Consider the following 24,262-nt stretch of genomic DNA (forward strand, 5'->3'; position numbering starts at 1 on the left):
CACAATCCTAGAGACAAGGTTTCATACAATCCTAGAGACAAGGTTTCTCACAAACCTAGAGACAAGGTTTCATACAATCCTAGAGACAATGTTTCATACAATCCTAGAGACAAGGTTTCTCACATTCATAGAGACACAAGGTTTCTCACAATCCTAGAGACAAGGTTTCTCACAATCCTAGAGACAAGGTTTCTCACAATCCTAGAGACAAGGTTTCTCACAATCCTAGAGACAAGGTTTCTCACAATCCTAGAGACAAGGTTTCTCACAATCCTAGAGACAAGGTTTCTTACAATCCTAGAGACAAGGTTTCTCACAATCATAGAGACAAGGTTTCTCACAATCCTAGAGACAAGGTTTCATACAATCCTAGAGACAAGGTTTCTCACAATCCTAGAGAGACAAGGTTTCTCACAATCCTAGAGACAAGGTTTCTCACAATCCTAGAGACAAGGTTTCTCACAATCCTAGAGACAAGGTTTCTCACAATCCTAGAGACAAGGTTTCTTACAATCCTAGAGAGACAAGGTTTCTTACAATCCTAGAGACAAGGTTTCTCACAATCCTAGAGACAAGGTTTCTCACAATCCTAGAGAGACAAGGTTTCTTACAATCCTAGAGAGACAAGGTTTCTCACAATCGTAGAGAGACAAGGTTTCTCACAATCCTAGAGACAAGGTTTCTCACAATCCTAGAGACAAGGTTTCTCACAATCCTAGAGACAAGGTTTCTCACAATCCTAGAGTTTCTCACAATCCTAGAGTACAAGGTTTCTCACAATCCTAGAGACAAGGTTTCTCACAATCCTAGAGACAAGGTTTCTCACAATCCTAGAGACAAGGTTTCTCACAATCCTAGAGACAAGGTTTCTCACAATCCTAGAGACAAGGTTTCTCACAATCCTAGAGACAAGGTTTCTTACAATCCTAGAGACAAGGTTTCTCACAATCCTAGAGACAAGGTTTCTCACAATCCTAGAGACAAGGTTTCTCACAATCCTAGAGACAAGGTTTCTCACAATCCTAGAGAGACAAGGTTTCTTACAATCCTAGAGACAAGGTTTCTTACAATCCTAGAGACAAGGTTTCTCACAATCCTAGATACAAGGTTTCTCACAATCCTAGAGAGACAAGGTTTCTCACAATCCTAGAGAGACAAGGTTTCTCAAAATCCTAGAGACAAGGTTTCTCACAATCCTAGAGACAAGGTTTCTCACAATCCTAGAGACAAGGTTTCTCACAATCCTAGAGACAAGGTTTCTCACAATCCTAGAGACAAGGTTTCTTACAATCCTAGAGACAAGGTTTCTTACAATCCTAGAGACAAGGTTTCTCACAATCCTAGAGACAAGGTTTCTCACAATCCTAGAGAGACAAGGTTTCTTACAATCCTAGAGACAAGGTTTCTCACAATCCTAGAGACAAGGTTTCTCACAATCCTAGAGAGACAAGGTTTCTCACAATCCTAGAGACAAGGTTTCTTACAATCCTAGAGACAAGGTTTCTTACAATCCTAGAGACAAGGTTTCTCACAATCCTAGAGACAAGGTTTCTCACAATCCTAGAGACAAGGTTTCTTACAATCCTAGAGACAAGGTTTCTTACAATCCTAGAGACAAGGTTTCTCACAATCCTAGAGACAAGGTTTCTCACAATCCTAGAGACAAGGTTTCTCACAATCCTAGAGACAAGGTTTCTCACAATCCTAGAGAGACAAGGTTTCTTACAATCCTAGAGACAAGGTTTCTTACAATCCTAGAGACAAGGTTTCTCACAATCCTAGAGACAAGGTTTCTCACAATCCTAGAGAGACAAGGTTTCTCACAATCCTAGAGAGACAAGGTTTCTTACAATCCTAGAGACAAGGTTTCTTACAATCCTAGAGACAAGGTTTCTTACAATCCTAGAGACAATGTTTCTTACAATCCTAGAGACAAGGTTTCTTACAATCCTAGAGACAAGGTTTCTCACAATCCTAGAGACAAGGTTTCTTACAATCCTAGAGACAAGGTTTCTTACAATCCTAGAGACAAGGTTTCTTACAATCCTAGAGACAAGGTTTCTTACAATCCTAGAGACAATGTTTCTTACAATCCTAGAGACAAGGTTTCTTACAATCCTAGAGACAAGGTTTCTCACAATCCTAGAGACAAGGTTTCTCACAATCCTAGAGACAAGGTTTCTTACAATCCTAGAGACAAGGTTTCTTACAATCCTAGAGACAATGTTTCACAATCCTAGAGACAAGGTTTCTCACAATCCTAGAGAGACAAGGTTTCTCACAATCCTAGAGAGACAAGGTTTCTTACAATCCTAGAGAGACAAGGTTTCTCACAATCCTAGAGACAAGGTTTCTTACAATCCTAGAGACAAGGTTTCTTACAATCCTAGAGATGAGGTTTCTTACAATCCTAGAGACAAGGTTTCTCACAATCCTAGAGAGACAAGGTTTCTCACAATCCTAGAGACAAGGTTTCTTACAATCCTAGAGAGACAAGGTTTCTTACAATCCTAGAGACGAGGTTTCTTACAATCCTAGAGACAAGGTTTCTCACAATCCTAGAGAGACAAGGTTTCTCACAATCCTAGAGACAAGGTTTCTTACAATCCTAGAGAGACAAGGTTTCTTACAATCCTAGAGAGACAAGGTTTCTTACAATCCTAGAGACAAGGTTTCTCACAATCCTAGAGACAAGGTTTCTCACAATCCTAGAGACAAGGTTTCTCACAATCCTAGAGAGACAAGGTTTCTCACAATCCTAGAGAGACAAGGTTTCATACAATCCTAGAGACAAGGTTTCTCACAATCCTAGAGACAAGGTTTCTCACAATCCTAGAGACAAGGTTTCTCACAATCCTAGAGACAAGGTTTCTTACAATCCTAGAGACAATGTTTCTTACAATCCTAGAGACAAGGTTTCTTACAATCCTAGAGACAAGGTTTCTCACAATCCTAGAGACAAGGTTTCTCACAATCCTAGAGACAAGGTTTCTTACAATCCTAGAGACAAGGTTTCTCACAATCCTAGAGACAAGGTTTCTCACAATCCTAGAGAGACAAGGTTTCTCACAATCCTAGAGAGACAAGGTTTCTTACAATCCTAGAGAGACAGGGTTTCTCACAATCCTAGAGACAAGGTTTCTTACAATCCTAGAGACAAGGTTTCTCACAATCCTAGAGACAAGGTTTCTCACAATCCTAGAGACAAGGTTTCTTACAATCCTAGAGACAAGGTTTCTTACAATCCTAGAGACAAGGTTTCTTACAATCCTAGAGACAATGTTTCTTACAATCCTAGAGACAAGGTTTCTTACAATCCTAGAGACAAGGTTTCTCACAATCCTAGAGACAAGGTTTCTCACAATCCTAGAGACAAGGTTTCTTACAATCCTAGAGACAAGGTTTCTCACAATCCTAGAGACAAGGTTTCTCACAATCCTAGAGAGACAAGGTTTCTCACAATCCTAGAGAGACAAGGTTTCTTACAATCCTAGAGAGACAAGGTTTCTCACAATCCTAGAGACAAGGTTTCTTACAATCCTAGAGACAAGGTTTCTTACAATCCTAGAGATGAGGTTTCTTACAATCCTAGAGACAAGGTTTCTCACAATCCTAGAGAGACAAGGTTTCTCACAATCCTAGAGACAAGGTTTCTTACAATCCTAGAGAGACAAGGTTTCTTACAATCCTAGAGACGAGGTTTCTTACAATCCTAGAGACAAGGTTTCTCACAATCCTAGAGAGACAAGGTTTCTCACAATCCTAGAGACAAGGTTTCTTACAATCCTAGAGAGACAAGGTTTCTTACAATCCTAGAGAGACAAGGTTTCTTACAATCCTAGAGACAAGGTTTCTCACAATCCTAGAGACAAGGTTTCTCACAATCCTAGAGACAAGGTTTCTCACAATCCTAGAGAGACAAGGTTTCTCACAATCCTAGAGAGACAAGGTTTCATACAATCCTAGAGACAAGGTTTCTCACAATCCTAGAGACAAGGTTTCTCACAATCCTAGAGACAAGGTTTCTCACAATCCTAGAGACAAGGTTTCATACAATCCTAGAGACAATGTTTCTTACAATCCTAGAGACAAGGTTTCTTACAATCCTAGAGACAAGGTTTCTCACAATCCTAGAGACAAGGTTTCTCACAATCCTAGAGACAAGGTTTCTTACAATCCTAGAGACAAGGTTTCTCACAATCCTAGAGACAAGGTTTCTCACAATCCTAGAGAGACAAGGTTTCTCACAATCCTAGAGAGACAAGGTTTCTTACAATCCTAGAGAGACAGGGTTTCTCACAATCCTAGAGACAAGGTTTCTTACAATCCTAGAGACAAGGTTTCTCACAATCCTAGAGACAAGGTTTCTCACAATCCTAGAGACAAGGTTTCTTACAATCCTAGAGACAAGGTTTCTTACAATCCTAGAGACAAGGTTTCTTACAATCCTAGAGACAATGTTTCTTACAATCCTAGAGACAAGGTTTCTTACAATCCTAGAGACAAGGTTTCTCACAATCCTAGAGACAAGGTTTCTCACAATCCTAGAGACAAGGTTTCTTACAATCCTAGAGACAAGGTTTCTCACAATCCTAGAGACAAGGTTTCTCACAATCCTAGAGAGACAAGGTTTCTCACAATCCTAGAGAGACAAGGTTTCTTACAATCCTAGAGAGACAAGGTTTCTCACAATCCTAGAGACAAGGTTTCTTACAATCCTAGAGACAAGGTTTCTTACAATCCTAGAGATGAGGTTTCTTACAATCCTAGAGACAAGGTTTCTCACAATCCTAGAGAGACAAGGTTTCTCACAATCCTAGAGACAAGGTTTCTTACAATCCTAGAGAGACAAGGTTTCTTACAATCCTAGAGACGAGGTTTCTTACAATCCTAGAGACAAGGTTTCTCACAATCCTAGAGAGACAAGGTTTCTCACAATCCTAGAGACAAGGTTTCTTACAATCCTAGAGAGACAAGGTTTCTTACAATCCTAGAGAGACAAGGTTTCTTACAATCCTAGAGACAAGGTTTCTCACAATCCTAGAGACAAGGTTTCTCACAATCCTAGAGACAAGGTTTCTCACAATCCTAGAGAGACAAGGTTTCTCACAATCCTAGAGAGACAAGGTTTCATACAATCCTAGAGACAAGGTTTCTCACAATCCTAGAGACAAGGTTTCTCACAATCCTAGAGACAAGGTTTCTCACAATCCTAGAGACAAGGTTTCATACAATCCTAGAGACAAGGTTTCTCACAAACCTAGAGACAAGGTTTCATACAATCCTAGAGACAATGTTTCATACAATCCTAGAGACAAGGTTTCATACAATCCTAGAGACAAGGTTTCTCACAATCCTAGAGACAAGGTTTCTCACAATCCTAGAGAGACAAGGTTTCTCACAATCCTAGAGAGACAAGGTTTCTTACAATCCTAGAGAGACAAGGTTTCTCACAATCCCAGAGACAAGGTTTCTTACAATCCTAGAGACAAGGTTTCTTACAATCCTAGAGACAAGGTTTCTTACAATCCTAGAGACAAGGTTTCTCACAATCCTAGAGAGAAAAGGTTTCTTACAATCCTAGAGAGACAAGGTTTCTTACAATCCTAGAGAGACAAGGTTTCTTACAATCCTAGAGAGACAAGGTTTCTTACAATCCTAGAGAGACAAGGTTTCTTACAATCCTAGAGACAAGGTTTCTCACAATCCTAGAGACAAGGTTTCTCACAATCCTAGAGACAAGGTTTCTTACAATCCTAGAGACACGGTTTCTCACAATCATAGAGACACAAGGTTTCTCACAATCATAGAGACAAGGTTTCTCACAATCCTAGAGACAAGGTTTCTCACAATCCTAGAGACAAGGTTTCTCACAATCCTAGAGACAAGGTTTCTCACAATCCTAGAGACAAGGTTTCTCACAATCCTAGAGACAAGGTTTCTCACAATCCTAGAGACAAGGTTTCTCACAATCCTAGAGACAAGGTTTCTTACAATCCTAGAGACAAGGTTTCTCACAATCATAGAGACAAGGTTTCTCACAATCCTAGAGACAAGGTTTCATACAATCCTAGAGACAAGGTTTCTCACAATCCTAGAGAGACAAGGTTTCTCACAATCCTAGAGACAAGGTTTCTCACAATCCTAGAGACAAGGTTTCTCACAATCCTAGAGACAAGGTTTCTCACAATCCTAGAGACAAGGTTTCTTACAATCCTAGAGAGACAAGGTTTCTTACAATCCTAGAGACAAGGTTTCTCACAATCCTAGAGACAAGGTTTCTCACAATCCTAGAGAGACAAGGTTTCTTACAATCCTAGAGAGACAAGGTTTCTCACAATCGTAGAGAGACAAGGTTTCTCACAATCCTAGAGACAAGGTTTCTCACAATCCTAAAGACAAGGTTTCTCACAATCCTAGAGACAAGGTTTCTCACAATCCTAGAGACAAGGTTTCTCACAATCCTAGAGACAAGGTTTCTCACAATCCTAGAGACAAGGTTTCTCACAATCCTAGAGACAAGGTTTCTCACAATCCTAGAGACAAGGTTTCTTACAATCCTAGAGACAAGGTTTCTCACAATCCTAGAGACAAGGTTTCTCACAATCCTAGAGACAAGGTTTCTCACAATCCTAGAGACAAGGTTTCTCACAATCCTAGAGACAAGGTTTCTCACAATCCTAGAGACAAGGTTTCTTACAATCCTAGAGACAAGGTTTCTCACAATCCTAGAGACAAGGTTTCTCACAATCCTAGAGACAAGGTTTCTCACAATCCTAGAGACAAGGTTTCTCACAATCCTAGAGACAAGGTTTCTCACAATCCTAGAGACAAGGTTTCTCACAATCCTAGAGACAAGGTTTCTTACAATCCTAGAGACAAGGTTTCTCACAATCCTAGAGACAAGGTTTCTCACAATCCTAGAGACAAGGTTTCTCACAATCCTAGAGACAAGGTTTCTCACAATCCTAGAGACAAGGTTTCTCACAATCCTAGAGACAAGGTTTCTTACAATCCTAGAGACAAGGTTTCTCACAATCCTAGAGACAAGGTTTCTCACAATCCTAGAGACAAGGTTTCTCACAATCCTAGAGACAAGGTTTCTTACAATCCTAGAGACAAGGTTTCTTACAATCCTTCTATTAATGGATAGTGGCTTTTAGAATGTGACATCTTACCAAGATTCCAGCTGTCCACCATCGACAGAACTCTGAAAATAACAGAGGAAATATCAGATGATATGACTTACTTGACTTTTAAGTGGAAACTGTGTCTGTGTGTATACAGTATCTCTACGTGTCTGTGTGTTTGAGTGTTATTATCTATCAGTGTTATTGATCCCTGTGTTAATATCTATCAGTGTTATTGATCCCTGTGTTAATATCTATCAGTGTTATTGATCCCTGTGTGTTAATATCTATCAGTGTTATTGAGCCTTGTGTGTTAATATCTATCAGTGTTATTGATCCCTGTGTGTTAATATCTATCAGTGTTATTGATCCCTGTGTGTTAATATCTATCAGTGTTATTGATCCCTGTGTTAATATCTATCAGTGTTATTGATCTCTGTGTTAATATCTATCAGTGTTATTGATCCCTGTGTTAATATCTATCAGTGTTATTGATCCCTGTGTGTTAATATCTATCAGTGTTATTGATCCCTGTGTGTTAATATCTATCAGTGTTATTGATCCCTGTGTTAATATCTATCAGTGTCATTGATCCCTGTGTTAATATCTATCAATGTCCTTGATCCCTGTGAGTTTGTCTCTCTGTGCTTTCAATAGTCAAGTTCCCCCTGTACCCCACCAACACACTTCCTCCAACACACACAACATTCTGCAACACACAAGAGACCCTTCGCTCTTCGGTTCTCCACCTACTGTTTAGTGTTCTCCTCAATGTGACGTAGATAGTTAGAAGCCTTCTTGTTCTTTGACTTCTGAAACAGACAGAGGGAGGAACATGGTCTCTGACTTCTGGAACAGACAGAGTGAAGAACGTGTTCTCTAACTTCCTCTTATGAAGGTATACTGTACTACATTTTACATGTCCATGTTAGTCATTTAGCACATTCAAGAGCAATTAGGGTTCATTGCCTTGCTCAAGGGAACATTAACAGATTCGTCTCAGGGATTCGAGCCAGCGACCTTTCGGTTACTGACCCAACGCTCTTAAACTCTAGGCTACCTGTTGAAGTGGTTCTATAAGAGAATATGTCAGGAATTGGAAATGATGAATGTTTTCATACTGTCCTACTGCTAGCTGCAGTGTAAAGCTTGGGATCAGAGAGAGAGACCATGGTACCATACTGTCCTACTGCTAGCTGCAGTGTAAAGCTTGGGATCAGAGAGAGAGACCATGGTACCATACTGTCCTACTGCTAGCTGCAGTGTAAGGCTTAGGATCAGAGAGAGAGACCATGGTACCATACTGTCCTACTGCAGTGTAAAGCTTGGGATCAGAGAGAGAGACCATGGTACCATACTGTCCTACTACAGTGTAAAGCTTGGGATCAGAGAGAGAGACCATGGTTCCATACTGTCCTACTGCAGTGTAAAGCTTGGGATCAGAGAGAGAGACCATGGTTCCATACTGTCCTACTGCAGTGTAAAGCTTGGGATCAGAGAGAGAGACCATGGTTCCATACTGTCCTACTGCAGTGTAAAGCTTGGGATCAGAGAGAGAGACCATGGTTCCATACTGTCCTACTGCTAGCTGCAGTGTAAAGCTTGGGATCAGAGAGAGAGACCATGGTTCCATACTGTCCTACTGCTAGCTGCAGTGTAAAGCTTAGGATCAGAGAGAGCGACCATGGTTCCTGTGGTGCACTGAGCTCCCAGAGAATCTATATTCCAGTCTCTCTGTGTGAACTCACCAGGGTAGCTAGCAGTGTGGTCCAGTCTGGCAGACTGTGAGAGGTTCTGGATCTGCAGTTTGATCCTCTAATGTGTGTGAACTCACCAGGGTAGCTAGCAGCGTGGTCCAGTCTGGCAGACTGTGAGAGGTTCTGGATCTGCAGTTTGATCCTCTAATATGTGTGAACTCACCAATGCTGCTACATATTTCCAGGTCTGAACAGAACTCACCAGGGTAGTGAGCAGCTTGGTCCAGTCTGGCAGGTTCTGAGATGCTCTGTATCGTGGGTTTGGAACCGCCTCAAAGTACTTCATCTTTTCTGTGCTCCACTGCAGCTCTTCCCAATAACCCTGGAGACTCCTGGCCTGCAGCCAAACATCACCAAACATCTAGTCAACACCAGATGTTTATTACGTTTACAGGTTGTACTAAATCAGTCCATTTGTTATGGTCATCTTGAGACCTCCTTGGAAACTACATGATTTATGGTAACGGAGTTCATACCACATCACATTAAATGAAATGCACTTGATTGTAACAAATGGTTCATGTTTTGCCTTTAATTAAAGACGGCCTCCATCTACAGAATAATCACTGGGTATTTCATTGTAAATAGCCCAGTTTATATAATATTATCATGTCCTTACTTTCAACACAACTCTTCTTCGTTTAATTCATTAGATATGCATTCTTTATCTGTTACTGAGCACTGGATCTGCTTCCCACTCCTGTCTGCCCCCTAGTGTCTAACCTGGAAATAAATCACTAAATATTACACAGGTGACTGATCAGGTAGTTGAATAGCTGGAGTGGGTGAAAGACATCTTACCTTTCCTTTCAACACTGGTTCAGCATGGAGCTCTGTGGTGCAGGTGACACCGGGGACCTGGTCTAGAGCCTCAGGTACCTTCTTCTTCTCAAACACAGAGGAGTAGGGTAGGACTTCATCCAGACTGAGACACTTCTTATAGATGATCCTGTACAGTGACGCTGTCGTTGAAGGGAGACCATGATTCTTCCATTAAAACACCACAAAAATAGATTTTAAAAACGATGATAAGTCTTGTTCCACTTACCCAGAATAAATTCCTGAATTTGATCGAAGGTGTCGAACGGCATGACATTGTCACAGATCCAATCTATGATCTGCAGAGAAAACACATGAAGTAACAGCAGTGCTATGCTATGTAACAACATCGTGGTATTGTTACTATAGTAACTCCAGTGTTAACACACATGCATAAAGTCATGTTATGTAAAGGGTTTCCACAGAGTGGATGAAACCACAGCAGCCTCGTCCTCCTGGACCTCTAAGACGGGTTACCTCTCTGACTGTGTTGTCATGGCCACAGAGACACCGTTTAGAACAAGTACTGCAGATGGAGATTACAAGTGCAGCACTTTCTCTATTATAAACAACCTGACTCATGGTCAGCACCCAGTCCTGAACTTCTCCCTCCAAAACATCTCTCTCTCACTCTCTCACACACTCTTCAAAGGGGGAGACACTCTAGACCCAAACTGCTACAGACCTATATCTATCCTACCCTGCCTTTCTAAGGTCTTCGAAAGCCAAGTTAACAAACAGATCACCGACCATTACAAATCCCACCATACGTTCTCCGCTATGCAATCTGGTTCCCAAGCTGGTCGTGGGTGCACCTCAGCCACGCTCAAGGTCCTAAATGATATCATAACCGCCATCGATAAGAGACAGTACTGTGCAGTCGTATTCATCGACCTGGCCAAGGCTTTTGACTCTGTCAATCACCCCATTCTTTTCGGCAGAGTCAGCAGCTTTGGTTTCTCAAATGATTGCCTCGCCTGGTTCACCAACTACTTCTCTGATAGAGTTCAGTGTGTCAAATCGGAGGGACTGTTGTCCGGGCTTCTGGTAGTCTCTATGGGGGTGCCACAGGGTTCAATTCACAACTTGCCTACCTGGTTAAATAAAGGTTAAATATATATATTTTAAACACACTCTGTGTCTCTCTTGCTCTCTCTCTCTCTCTGAACAAAGTGTTCTCGTGGGTTTTGCTTGCATCTCCTACCTTCAGTTCTAGTGCAGCGTTGGGTCCCATGTAGAGCAGCAGACAGTGCAGGGCAGCCAGGCGTTGAGCGTCAGGTCTCCTGTGGCTACAGCACAGAGCATACAGACATCATGACTACGACATAAACAGAGGAGTGTACCATCACTATAATACTCAATACTGCAGTACCTTCTACATGCAGTAAGCATGAAATACACACTCAAGACCATTTTCCATTCAACAATGGATTGAGCTATATTGTATTCTATTCTATGTCATTCTATTACATTCTACTCCATTCCATTCTATTCTATTCTAGTCCATTCTATTCTATTCTAGTCCATTCTACCTGCAGTGCAGTAGGTCCATTAGGAAGGAGGGGTTGAGGTCTACAGTGTACATCCTGCCTGTGTTCAGGTCCAGCAGAGAGGACTCGGGTAGAGACAACACCACACTGTCTGATCCCAACACACCCAGCTCTGCATCAACACCTGTAACACAGTTACACTGGGGCCATCATCAACACAGTTACACTAGGGTCATCATCAACACCTGTAACACAGTTATACTGGGGCCATCATCAACATCTGTAACAGTTACACTGAAGGCCATCATCAACACCTGTAACACAGTTACACTGGGGCCATCATCAACACAGTTATACTGGGGCCATCATCAACACAGTTACACTGGGGCCATCATCAACACAGTTATACTGGGGCCATCATCAACACAGTTATACTGGGGCCATCATCAACACAGTTACACTGGGGCCATCATCAACACCTGTAACACAGTTACACTGGGGCCATCATCAACACAGTTATACTGGGGCCATCATCAACACAGTTACACTGGGGTCATCATCAACACCTGTAACACAGTTATACTGGGGCCATCATCAACACCTGTAACACAGTTATACTGGGGCCATCATCAACACCTGTAACACAGTTACACTGGGGCCATCATCAACACAGATACACTGGGGCCATCATCAACACAGTTACACTGGGGCCATCATCAACACAGTTACACTGGGGCCATCATCAACACAGTTACACTGGGGCCATCATCAACACAGTTACACTGGGGCCATCATCAACACAGATACACTGGGGCCATCATCAACACAGTTACACTGGGGCCATCATCAACACAGTTACACTGGGGCCATCATCAACACAGTTACACTGGGGCCATCATCAACACAGTTACACTGGGGCCATCATCAACACAGTTACACTGGGGCCATCATCAACACATTTACACTGGGGCCATCATCAACACAGTTTCACTGGGGCCATCATCAACACAGTTACACTGGGGCCATCATCAACACAGTTACACTGGGGCCATCAACACCCGTAACACAGTTACACTGGGGCCATCAACACCTGTAACACAGTTACACTGGGGTCATCATCAACACAGTTATACTGGGGCCATCAACACCTGTAACACAGTTACACTGGGGCCATCATCAACACAGTTACACTGGGGCCATCATCAACACAGTTATACTGGGGCCATCATCAACACAGTTACACTGGGGTCATCATCAACACCTGTAACACAGTTATACTGGGGCCATCATCAACACCTGTAACACAGTTATACTGGGGCCATCATCAACACCTGTAACACAGTTATACTGGGGCCATCAACACCTGTAACACAGTTACACTGGGGCCATCATCAACACAGATACACTGGGGCCATCATCAACACAGTTACACTGGGGCCATCATCAACACAGTTACACTGGGGCCATCATCAACACAGTTACACTGGGGCCATCATCAACACAGTTACACTGGGGCCATCATCAACACAGTTACACTGGGGCCATCATCAACACATTTACACTGGGGCCATCATCAACACAGTTTCACTGGGGCCATCATCAACACAGTTACACTGGGGCCATCATCAACACAGTTACACTGGGGCCATCATCAACACAGTTACACTGGGGCCATCATCAACACAGTTACACTGGGGCCATCATCAACACAGTTACACTGGGGCCATCATCAACACAGTTACACTGAGGCCATCATCAACACCTGTAACAGTTATACTGAGGCCATCATCAACACAGTTACACTGAGGCCATCATCAACACAGTTACACTGGGGCCATCATCAACACAGTTACACTGGGGCCATCATCAACACCTGTAACAGTTACACTGGGGCCATCATCAACACAGTTACACTGGGGCCATCATCAACACAGTTACACTGAGGCCATCATCAACACCTGTAACAGTTATACTGAGGCCATCATCAACACAGTTACACTGAGGCCATCATCAACACAGTTACACTGGGGCCATCATCAACACAGTTACACTGAGGCCATCATCAACACCTGTAACAGTTATACTGAGGCCATCATCAACACAGTTACACTGAGGCCATCATCAACACAGTTACACTGGGGCCATCATCAACACAGTTACACTGGGGCCATCATCAACACCTGTAACAGTTACACTGAGGCCATCATCAACACAGTTACACTGAGGCCATCATCAACACAGTTACACTGGGGCCATCAACACCTGTAACACAGTTACACTGGGGCCATCATCAACACAGTTACACTGGGGCCATCATCAACACAGTTATACTGAGGCCATCATCAACACCTGTAACAGTTACACTGAGGCCATCATCAACACCTGTAACAGTTACACTGAGGCCATCATCAACACCTGTAACAGTTACACTGAGGCCATCATCAACACCTGTAACAGTTACACTGGGGCCATCATCAACACCTGTAACAGTTACACTGAGGCCATCATCAACACCTGTAACAGTTACACTGAGGCCATCATCAACACAGTTACACTGAGGCCATCATCAACACCTGTAACAGTTACACTGAGGCCATCATCAACACCTGTAACAGTTACACTGAGGCCATCATCAACACCTGTAACAGTTACACTGGGGCCATCATCAACACAGTTACACTGGGGCCATCATCAACACCTGTAACAGTTACACTGGGGCCATCATCAACACAGTTACACTGGGGCCATCATCAACACCTGTAACAGTTACACTGAGGCCATCATCAACACCTGTAACAGTTACACTGGGGCCATCATCAACACAGTTATACTGGGGCCATCATCAACACCTGTAACAGTTACACTGGGGCCATCATCAACATAGTTATACTGGGGCCATCATCAACACCTGTAACAGTTATACTGGGGCCATCATCAACACCTGTAACAGTTACACTGGGGCCATCATCAACACAGTTATACTGGGGCCATCATCAACACCTGTAACAGTTACACTGGGGCCATCATCAACACCTGTAACAGTTACACTGAGGCCATCATCAACACAGTTACACTGAGGCCATCATCAACACCTGTAACAGTTATACTGGGGCCATCATCAACACCTGTAACAGTTACACTGAGGCCATCATCAACACAGTTACACTGAGGCCATCATCAACACCTGTAACAGTTACACTGAGGCCATCATCAACACAGTTATACTGGGGCCATCATCAACACCTGTAACAGTTACACTGAGGCCATCATCAACACCTGTAACAGTTACACTGAGGCCATCATCAACACAGTTACACTGAGACCATCATCAACACAGTTACACTGAGACCATCATCAACACAGTTACACTGAGACCATCATCAACACAGTTACACTGGGGCCATCATCAACACAGTTACACTGAGACCATCATCAACACAGTTACACTGAGACCATCATCAACACAGTTACACTGGGGCCATCATCAACACAGTTACACTGGGGCCATCATCAACACAGTTACACTGGGGCCATCATCAACACAGTTACACTGGGACCATCATCAACACCTGTAACAGTTACACTGAGACCATCATCAACACAGTTACACTGAGACCATCATCAACACAGTTACACTGAGACCATCATCAACACAGTTACACTGGGGCCATCATCAACACAGTTACACTGGGGCCATCATCAACACAGTTACACTGAGACCATCATCAACACAGTTACACTGGGACCATCATCAACACCTGTAACAGTTACACTGAGACCATCATCAACACAGTTACACTGAGGCCAGTTTAACACAGTTACACTGAGGCCATCATCAACACAGTTACACTGAGGCCATCATCAACACAGTTACACTGAGGCCATCATCAACATAGTTATACTGAGGCCATCATCAACACAGTTACACTGGGGCCAGTTTAACAAACACACACTTGGGCTGCATCTGAAACGACTCCCTATTCCTCATATAGTCCACTTCTGTCGGTAACCAGGGTCGTGTTCATAGACACGTAATGGAGTGAAACACAGAGGTGTCTCAACCGTTAAAAAAAACTCTATTTCCTTTTCCATTGCAAAACAATTGGCTACGGTGTGTCCTGATGAACATGCCCCAGGTCTAGCCTTACCTGAGAGGAAGAGGCTGTGGCAGAGCAGCTCCTGTTGCCTGGTGTTGATGCAGTGCAGGAAGTGACCAGACAGGTAGACTACCACGTAGTAACCTGGGCAGAGAACAGCAGGCTAGTCTACATTTATTCATCAGCTATCTTGGACAAGCCTCAAATGTTTTTGGTTGGTTTATTTGTTTGTTCTCTTATGTAAATGTCTACTGTATAATAATAATAAACATCCTATCACAAATAACTCCTAAAACCAGTTCCTCAGTCCCAAGTAGAAGTAGCACTATCAGGGGTTGTGATAAGATGGATGGGCTGTGTGGGAGTGTTCCAGCAGGTACTGAAGGGGCTGTGATAGGATGGATGGGCTGTGTGGGAGTGTTCCAGCAGGTTCTGAAGGGGCTGTGATATGATGGATGGGCTGTATGGGAGTGTTCCAGTAGGTTCTGAAGGGGTTGTGATAGGATGGATGGGCTGTGTGGGAGTGTTCCAGTAGGTTCTGAAGGAGCTGTGATAGGATGGATGGGCTGTGTGGGAGTGTTCCAGCAGGTTCTGAAGGGGCTGTGATAGGATGGATGGGCTGTGTGGGAGTGTTCCAGTAGGTTCTGAAGGGGTTGTGATAGGATGGATGGGCTGTGTGGGAGTGTTCCAGTAGGTTCTGAAGGGGCTGTGATAGGATGGATGGGCTGTGTGGGAGTGTTCCAGTAGGTTCTGAAGGGGCTGTGATAGGATGGATGGGCTGTGTGGGAGTGTTCCAGCAGGTTCTGAAGGGGGATGGGCTGTGTGGGAGTGTTCCAGCAGGTACTGAAGGGGTTGTGATAGGATGGATGGGCTGTGTGGGAGTGTTCCAGTAGGTTCTGAAGGGGCTGTGATAGGATGGATGGGCTGTGTGGGAGTGTTCCAGCAGGTTCTGAAGGGGCTGTGATAGGATGGATGGGCTGTGTGGGAGTGTTCCAGTAGGTTCTGAAGGGGTTGTGATAGGATGGATAGGCTGTGTGCGAGTGTTCCAGCAGGTTCTGAAGGGGTTGTGATAGGATGGATGGGCTGTGTGAGAGTGTTCCAGCAGGTTCTGAAGGGGCTGTGATAGGATGGATGGGCTGTGTGAGAGTGTTCCAGCAGGTTCTGAAGGGGTTGTGATAGGATGGACAGATCTGAGACAGATGTGTTGACTGACCTATAGGGATGAAGAGAGGGAGGAGATCTGTACTACATGGACTAGGGGTGCCATCCAGAGCCACTGAGAACGTTTTACTGCAGCCTGTAGAGGGCAGAGAGGCTCTGGTAGATTACAATGTACAACTTGAAACTTAGAAGAACTTAGGATTTTCCCTGACGGAACTTAATTAGTCATTTGTGAATAATGTATGGAACTAATGCAACATGTTAAGACGTATAATACTGAACCTCTGTGCACCAGGACTATGGTGTATGTGATCTCCTGGTTGACACAAGCAGGCTGGCTGTAACACACACACATACTCCCTGCAATCAACAGTAAGGAGCAGGTATTAAAACAACCAATTACACTCTAACAACAAATTAATACAAAGAAGAAGAAGAAGAAGCAGAAGCAAAACAAGAAGAAGAAGTAGAAGCAGAACCAAAAGAAGCAGAACCAGAACAAATAGAAGCAGAAGAAGAAGCAGAACCAGAAGAAGCAGAACCAGAAGAAGAAATAGAAGCAGAAGAAGCAGAACCAGAAGAAGCAGAACCAGAAGAAGCAGAACCAGAAGAAGAACCAGAGGAAGCAGAACCAGAAGAACCAGAACAAGCAGAAGAAGAAGAAGCAGAACCAGAAGAAGCAGCACCAGAAGCAGAACCAGAAGAAGAAGCAGAAGGACAGCATTTTAACAATGTGGTATTGATTGGGGTCTTATTAAAAGCAACAGTGTTTTATTGGTTGAATCTTGAATGTCATTTTGAATAAGTAGCACAGTGAAGTGATTATGATCGTGGCCCTGGGCCGTCGTCAACCATCTTTAGATTTGATAGGCCTTTCAAAGGAACACAAATTATTTTTTACGACTGGGAAGCCTGCAGCATTTCCAATTGTGCAGCTTGACTAATGCAATCTTGAGAATTGAGAAGTTGTATTAAATCTGGGCTCTGTGAAGGGAGTGTGATTGTGCTGGTGGTGGACTGAACTGTCCATTGATCAAGGAGTGACACAGTTCATCTAGATCACAGTAGCTACAGCACTTACCCTCTGTTTCCATTCACGTCCCATGTCAAATAAAAAGTAATGACAAACTCAATGAAAGAGGAATGTTCTCCGAGCATAGAACATTATCAACACAGTACAGTATGGAGGTGAATCAGTTTATGTTCAACCAAAACCTGCCTGTGATATTGGTGATCACCACCATCCTCATCTCCCCCCGTTCCTGCTGCGTCTCTTGGTGACGGTCAAAGCCCAGGTTAACAAACCTAGGGGTCAAACACACAAGGAGTTATCCATACAGCATGACGAGGAATGTCTGAATATTGATGAACTGTTTTCAGGAAATACACAGTTTAGCTGAAAAGTTATCTTATTTAATTTAATGTCACTTTTCATTCTGACCTCATACAGCTGAAAGGGTTAGAGGGCACCTCCAGTACAAGCTCAAACTGTCAGAAAGAGGAAGCATTAAGTAGCCTGACCTGAAATCAAACACTACCCATAAAGTGTTCATGATTAAATGATTTCTGCTGCTAAGTCTCACCAAGGTCTCACAGTTGTGGTCATGGCCGAATTGCACACATTTCAGCACAGCTTTTTCCTGACAGAGAAAGAAGGGAGGTCATTATTGCATTATCAGAAGGAATTTCTGCATTCTTCTTCACAATTCAAAAGAAACAGAACATGTTAGTTTAAGGTGTTGTTGCCCAGGTCAGAGCCTACAGTGTGTTACCTACAGTACCAGTCAAAAGTTTGGACACCACTACTCATTCAAGGGTTTTTCTTTATTTTTTATTATTTTCTACGTTGTAGAATAATAGTGAAGACATCAAAACTATGAAATAACACATATGGAATCATGTAGTAACCAAATAAGTGTTAAACAAATCCAAATATATTTTATATTTGAGATTCTTTAAAGTAGCCACCCTACTTTGGTTTGTGCTTAGTGGGGACTATCATTTGTTTTTCAACAGGACAATGACCCAACACACCTCCAGGCTGGGTAAGGGCTATTTGACCATAGAGAGTGATGAAGTGCTGCATCAGATGACCTGGCTCTCCACAATCACACGGCCTCTACCCAATTGAGATGGTTTGGGATGAGTTGGACCGCAGAGTGAAGAAAAAGCAGCCAACAAGTGCTCAACATATGTTGGAACTCCTTCAAGACTGTTGTAAAAGCATTCCAGGTGAAGCTGGTTGAGAGAATGCCAGTAGTGCAAAGCTGTCATCAAGGCAAAGGCTGGCTACTTTGAAGAATCTCAAATATAAAATATATTTAGATTTGTTTAACACTTTTTTGGTTACTACATGATTCCATATGTGTTATTTGATCGTGTTGATGTGTTCACTATTATTCTCCAATGTAGAAAACAGTAAAAAATAAATAAAAACCCTTGAATGAGTAGGTGTCCAAACTTTTGACTGGTACTGTATATATGGTATGTTACCCTGTGTGTGAGGTAGAAGAGTCTCTGTGTCTGGCTGTCCCACTGGACCCAGCTGAACTCCTCTGCCACCCTGTCTTTGGCCAGGCACTCTGGGTTCAACATCACCTGTTAGAACACCAGTCAACAGGAAGTGATGTCACTACGGAACAGTTGCATTCCATTCCAGCTCTCTATAGTCTGTGACAGTGTTTCTTACCACTCTGTAACCCTCTTGTCTGACCAGCATCACATGAAGCTGCTCCACATCTGAAAGGTCAAAGGTCAAAGTTCAAAGCCTAAACCCTGAAAGGCCCAAGTGGCCCTACCCTTCCAAAAACAGAGAACAGTGTCATCTAATGTCTTTGTACCATCATAGTTAAAAGCTGTGACCCTCAGAGATTCGACACCACTTCACCTCCCAGATACTCACAGCCATCTTCTGCTACCAGCAGCAGGTGACTCTCCAGCACGGAGTCCCTCTCTGTGTCTGGATGGAGGAACTGTATGAAACCAAAGATGACTGGTTAACATTCTTCGTAGTAGAACCAGGTTATAGCACATTGTTACATCAATGTAATAACAACCGAGGGGAAGCTTACTGTAATAGGTGTAACTAATAAGAGTACAGTAGAGTCCAAGTACAAAACAATAGAGCTCTATACCTGAACTCTGACCCGGCAGTCGACAGCCTTCAGGACCTTAGTGTTGTTAATGGGATGGATCTCAATGAGGAGGGTCAGACATTGTGAAACTAGGAGTAGACAATTGAAAGGTGTTATATATGGTAATGATTAACTTCACTGACCTGAAACAGCAGAAAACTGCTTCAGTGCCTGTGCTGCCCTTGTGATCACTGCTGCTCATTCCAACACACACAGGTGACCGATATAGTGCGGCCTACAGCCAATAGTTGTGTACAGTTTGAACCTGTCGTGTAGAGTACACTTGAAACACTTAAAAACCTGTGGTGCATGTGTGGATAGATACTTCATAACATCCTGAATGTTACCCATCTGACTATTAGAGTTGTAGTGAATACAGCCACAGGTCTGTCTCCCTAAAGGCTCAGAGAGAACCAGAGGGAAACAGAGAGCTAGTTATCAGCAGGATATAGCTTACCACTTCCCTCTTCATAACATACTGTAGATTTACATGGTTTTCTGTCCAGTTGCATTTCTCTAATCTTCAGCTTCTGTGTTTGTTTGTATCAGAGTTGGGAGGTGTGTGTGTCAGTGTGTGTGTGTGTGTGTGTATGTGGGGCAGGGGGGTGGGGGGGGGGGGGGGGGTCGAGCCAAGGGGAGACAGGTACCTGGTCTGAGGCGCTCCTCTGTTCTTGTCCTCTGTGCCAAACTGACCGCTAAAAATGAGATTAAAAGACAAGTATGTGAGGTGATGTGGGTTCAGTGACGTGACTTCAATACAATGGCTCTTGGCTGTCGGCTCAGTCACAAGACATTGTTCCTCTCTCGTGATGATAAGATTCTCCCACGGGGTGATCACAATCTTGGACTGGAAATGTCAGTAGACTGTATGTAGGAAAACCTGTATCTAGTCTAACACTGACACACTAGGGGAGGAGACACTGGCTCAACACTTTAGTGAGGATCCTTGTTTCACTGTCTGTGTGTCTTTGTACTACGCATGTGTGTCACATAGAATTAGAATACCATGGATTCTAGAGTTTTATCTGTTCTACACCATAGAATACCATGGATTCTAGAGTTATCTGTTCTACACCATATAATTAGAATACCATGGATTCTAGAGTTTTATCTGTTCTACACCATAGAATTAGAATACCATGGATTCTAGAGTTTTATCTGTTCTACACCATAGAATTAGAATACCATGGATTCTAGAGTTTTATCTGTTCTACACCATAGAATTAGAATACCATGGATTCTAGAGTTTTATCTGTTCTACACCATAGAATTCAATAGAACAATTAAAGTATCTCTATGTTCTACACATTCTATTTCTAAGTCCATGAACAGGTCCTTACCCAGCAGAGTCTCCTCCTTATTCAGAGAACAGCTGCTGACACACACCTGCTTGTCAAATGTGTAGAGGAGCTGTGAAGAGAGGAGAGAGGGGTTAGGGGAGAGGTGAGAGGGGTAAGGGGACAGGGGTTAGGGGACAGGGGTTAGGGGTAAGGGGACAGGGGAGAGGGGTTAGGGCCCATGATGAACACTACAAACAGCTGGTGGTGATCAGGCAGTGTACTAGGAGTAACCTCACATTCCATTAAGACTATGAACTGGCATATACACACATACTCACCCACTCACTCACTCTTATTGTCACACACTCACAGTCAAACACACACAGTCACACACACACCCACCCACACAGAGGAAGCTCTACCTTATTCAGTCTGGTATTGGGGTCGTATTTCCCGATCCTGGTGGTCCCTGTTTCCCCCTGAGAGATGAGAGGAGGGAGGAGGAAAGCCATTACGGCTCATAATGACTGTGTGTGTGTGTGTGTGTGTGTGTAATGACCTATACTTATGCCCATGACATCTCAGCTGTCTATGTGGGGCTTAACACTCCCTCACAGTCTGAGGATACTTTATGAACAACTCTATGTTATAAAGAAACGGAATAGCTCTTAACCAGTAGCTCTTAACCAGTAGCTCTTAACCAGTAGCTCTTAACCAGTAGCTCTTAACCAGTAGCTCTTAACCAGTATCTTATTCAGCTGCAGTGGTCTGTCATGAGTCTTTGGGCTTCTATTTGGAGCCTACGTCCCAGATCCCCATGGGCCCTGGTCAAAAGTAGAGCACTATAGGGTATAGGGTGCCATTGGGATGCTGCACTATAGGGTATAGGGTGCCATTGGGATGCTGCACTATAGGGTATAGGGTGCCATTGGGATGCTGCACTATAGGGAATAGGGTGCCATTGGGATGCTGCACTATAGGGTATAGGGTGCCATTGCGATGCTGCACTATAAGGAATAGGGTGCCATTGGGATGCACCCTAGACAGAGAGAATGTTCCCACCACAGTCCTGAAGAGCGCACTGTTGGTTATGTGTGGAACATACCCATTATAATGCTATGTGAATGCCCCTTGCCCAGTGTCCACTTACTTCCCAGGAGTAGAGGACTCCTCCATCCCTTTCAATGTTGAGGATCCGAGTGTCAACGATCCCTGAGTATTCTGTAGTGGAAAAAATACATTTTGCCATTACATGTGTCACTACTATCATGGTATTTGTCACACATTGTCACCTTGTGCGTAAAGGCACACAGTATACGTTTTGGATATCGGTCGAGCGATTCAACCAGATAGCTCTTACCTTTGATTATTCCTACAGTCGCCTCTTTCTTAAATATACTTGACACCACATCCTGCTGCAAATCGAAAGTTGCGCTTAGTTGCAACATGTGTGCGGTTGACCTCCTCCACAACTTACTGATTTCCACGTCTATTATGCATCAAACACTTATGAAGAAATGCCTTCAATTAGAGCCTCCGCGATTTCACACTATCCGGAAGACGCCATCCCTATAGCCTGAAGTTACAACTTGACATACAATGCAGCATCATGTGATAGTTGTAAATAACGTTGTGATGATAGTCCAGTAGCCGTTTAAGCAGTGTTTTACGCACCGAAAACAAAGCAGAAGGCGTGATTTGAAAGGGAATCACTTCCCTTAAGATCTGCAGCCATACAGTAATTTACTCAACTTCACACCGAACAATATTCACAGCTCGCTGTGCCCTCTTCATAGAGCCCTCCCTCTCGGGTCAGACAGCGGAGACGCCCGCTCTGATAGGCCGGACAAGCGATCACTCCGGTGGCTCAGACTATCTCACCGCCTTTGCTGCCTGCCTGGGCTGGGTGTCACCTGATTATGGACGACATATAAAATCAAGGAATGGAGGTGCTGTGCGACCACCAGAGGGTAAACCATACACAAACACAGAAGGCTATTTATTTAACATTCACAACAGCCTACTTTATCTTCGTTTTGCTATGTTGGTGTCTTTGTGTCCCTCATGCATTGTATCCTATTATTGAAAAGGTTACCCCATTGACCATTCAATCTACTAGTTTTAGCGCTATGTAATACTACCTGACAATAAATTAGGCTAGTTATATCAGCACTGTCTCAAGTTCGATTTTCATCAAATCTGCAACCTAGCTTTGTACCCACGCGGTGGCGGTAGTGTATAGAAAACCTAATGCACTGTTCTGAATGAACACTGTTCTGAATGAACCTACAGTAGCTTATTTATTAATTTATTTAACCTTTACTTAACTAGGCAAGTCAGTTAAGAACAAATTCTTATTTGCAATGACTGCCTACCAAACCCTAACCCGGACGACGCTGGGCCAATTGTGCGCCGCCCTATGGGACTCCCAATCACGGCCGGTGGTGATACAGCCTGGAATCCAACCAGAATCTGTAGTGACTCCTCTCTCTAGCACTTAGTATACATTTCAAATGGAAACGTGTGAAACTGCTCAGATTATTAGGTATTGCATCAGCTACAACTACTGAGATACCATCAACATGACTCTAGACACATTATAACTGAGTTACCATCAACATGACTCTAGACACATTATAACTGAGTTACCATCAACATGACTCTAGACACATTATAACTGATATACCATCAACATGACTCTAGACACATTATAACTGAGTTACCATCAACATGACTCTAGACACATTATAACTGATATACCATCAACATGACACATTATAACTGAGTTACCATCAACATGACTCTAGACACATTATAACTGAGTTACCATCAACATGACTCTAGACACATTATAACTGAGTTACCATCAACATGACTCTAGACACATTATAACTGAGTTACCATCAACATGACTCTAGACACATTATAACTGATATACAGTGCCTTGCGAAAGTATTCGGACCCCTTGAACTTTGCGACCTTTTGCCACATTTCAGGCTTCAAACATAAAGATATAAAACTGTATTTTTTTGTGAAGAATCAACAACAAGTGGGACACAATCATGAAGTGGAACGACATTTATTGGATATTTCAAACTTTTTTAACAAATCAAAAACTGAAAAATTGGGCGTGCAAAATTATTCAGCCCCTTTACTTACAGTGCAGCAAACTCTCTCCAGAAGTTCAGTGAGGATCTCTGAATGATCCAATGTTGACCTAAATGACTAATGATGAAAAATACAATCCACCTGTGTGTAATCAAGTCTCCGTATAAATGCACCTGCACTGTGATAGTCTCAGAGGTCCGTTAAATGCGCAGAGAGCATCATGAAGAACAAGGAACACACCAGGCAGGTCCGAGATACTGTTGTGAAGAAGTTTAAAGCCGGATTT

At 43.2% G+C, this 24,262-nt stretch overlaps 1 protein-coding gene across 2 annotated transcripts in view; it reads right to left on the bottom strand.

The window, feature by feature from the left end:
• LOC139392741 (gamma-secretase activating protein) overlaps window positions 1-22,677 on the bottom strand; it is a 44,640-nt gene extending 21,963 nt beyond the window's left edge. The window contains exons 1-22 of one of the 2 annotated variants that reach the window (XM_071140959.1): window positions 22,229-22,677; window positions 22,019-22,089; window positions 21,291-21,347; window positions 20,929-20,998; window positions 20,236-20,283; window positions 19,589-19,677; window positions 19,357-19,426; window positions 19,144-19,193; window positions 18,948-19,052; window positions 18,038-18,094; window positions 17,896-17,942; window positions 17,674-17,759; window positions 16,737-16,814; window positions 16,507-16,590; window positions 15,345-15,437; window positions 11,239-11,380; window positions 10,911-10,995; window positions 9,936-10,005; window positions 9,689-9,849; window positions 9,090-9,224; window positions 7,884-7,942; window positions 7,179-7,210 (exon numbers count right to left, since the gene is read on the bottom strand). In XM_071140959.1, the coding sequence (XP_070997060.1) occupies window positions 7,179-7,210; window positions 7,884-7,942; window positions 9,090-9,224; window positions 9,689-9,849; window positions 9,936-10,005; window positions 10,911-10,995; window positions 11,239-11,380; window positions 15,345-15,437; window positions 16,507-16,590; window positions 16,737-16,814; window positions 17,674-17,759; window positions 17,896-17,942; window positions 18,038-18,094; window positions 18,948-19,052; window positions 19,144-19,193; window positions 19,357-19,426; window positions 19,589-19,677; window positions 20,236-20,283; window positions 20,929-20,998; window positions 21,291-21,347; window positions 22,019-22,089; window positions 22,229-22,316 (1,777 nt within the window). In that variant the 5' untranslated portion in view covers window positions 22,317-22,677. Of the gene's footprint in view, window positions 1-7,178; window positions 7,211-7,883; window positions 7,943-9,089; window positions 9,225-9,688; window positions 9,850-9,935; window positions 10,006-10,910; window positions 10,996-11,238; window positions 11,381-15,344; window positions 15,438-16,506; window positions 16,591-16,736; window positions 16,815-17,669; window positions 17,760-17,895; window positions 17,943-18,037; window positions 18,095-18,947; window positions 19,053-19,143; window positions 19,194-19,356; window positions 19,427-19,588; window positions 19,678-20,235; window positions 20,284-20,928; window positions 20,999-21,290; window positions 21,348-22,018; window positions 22,090-22,228 lie in introns of both variants that reach the window. The other variant, XM_071140960.1, reaches the window with a different exon arrangement.
• Window positions 22,678-24,262: the final 1,585 nt, after the last annotated feature.

Source organism: Oncorhynchus clarkii, chromosome 33 (genome assembly GCF_045791955.1).
Source record: "Oncorhynchus clarkii lewisi isolate Uvic-CL-2024 chromosome 33, UVic_Ocla_1.0, whole genome shotgun sequence".
NCBI classification, from domain to species: Eukaryota; Metazoa; Chordata; class Actinopteri; order Salmoniformes; family Salmonidae; genus Oncorhynchus; species Oncorhynchus clarkii.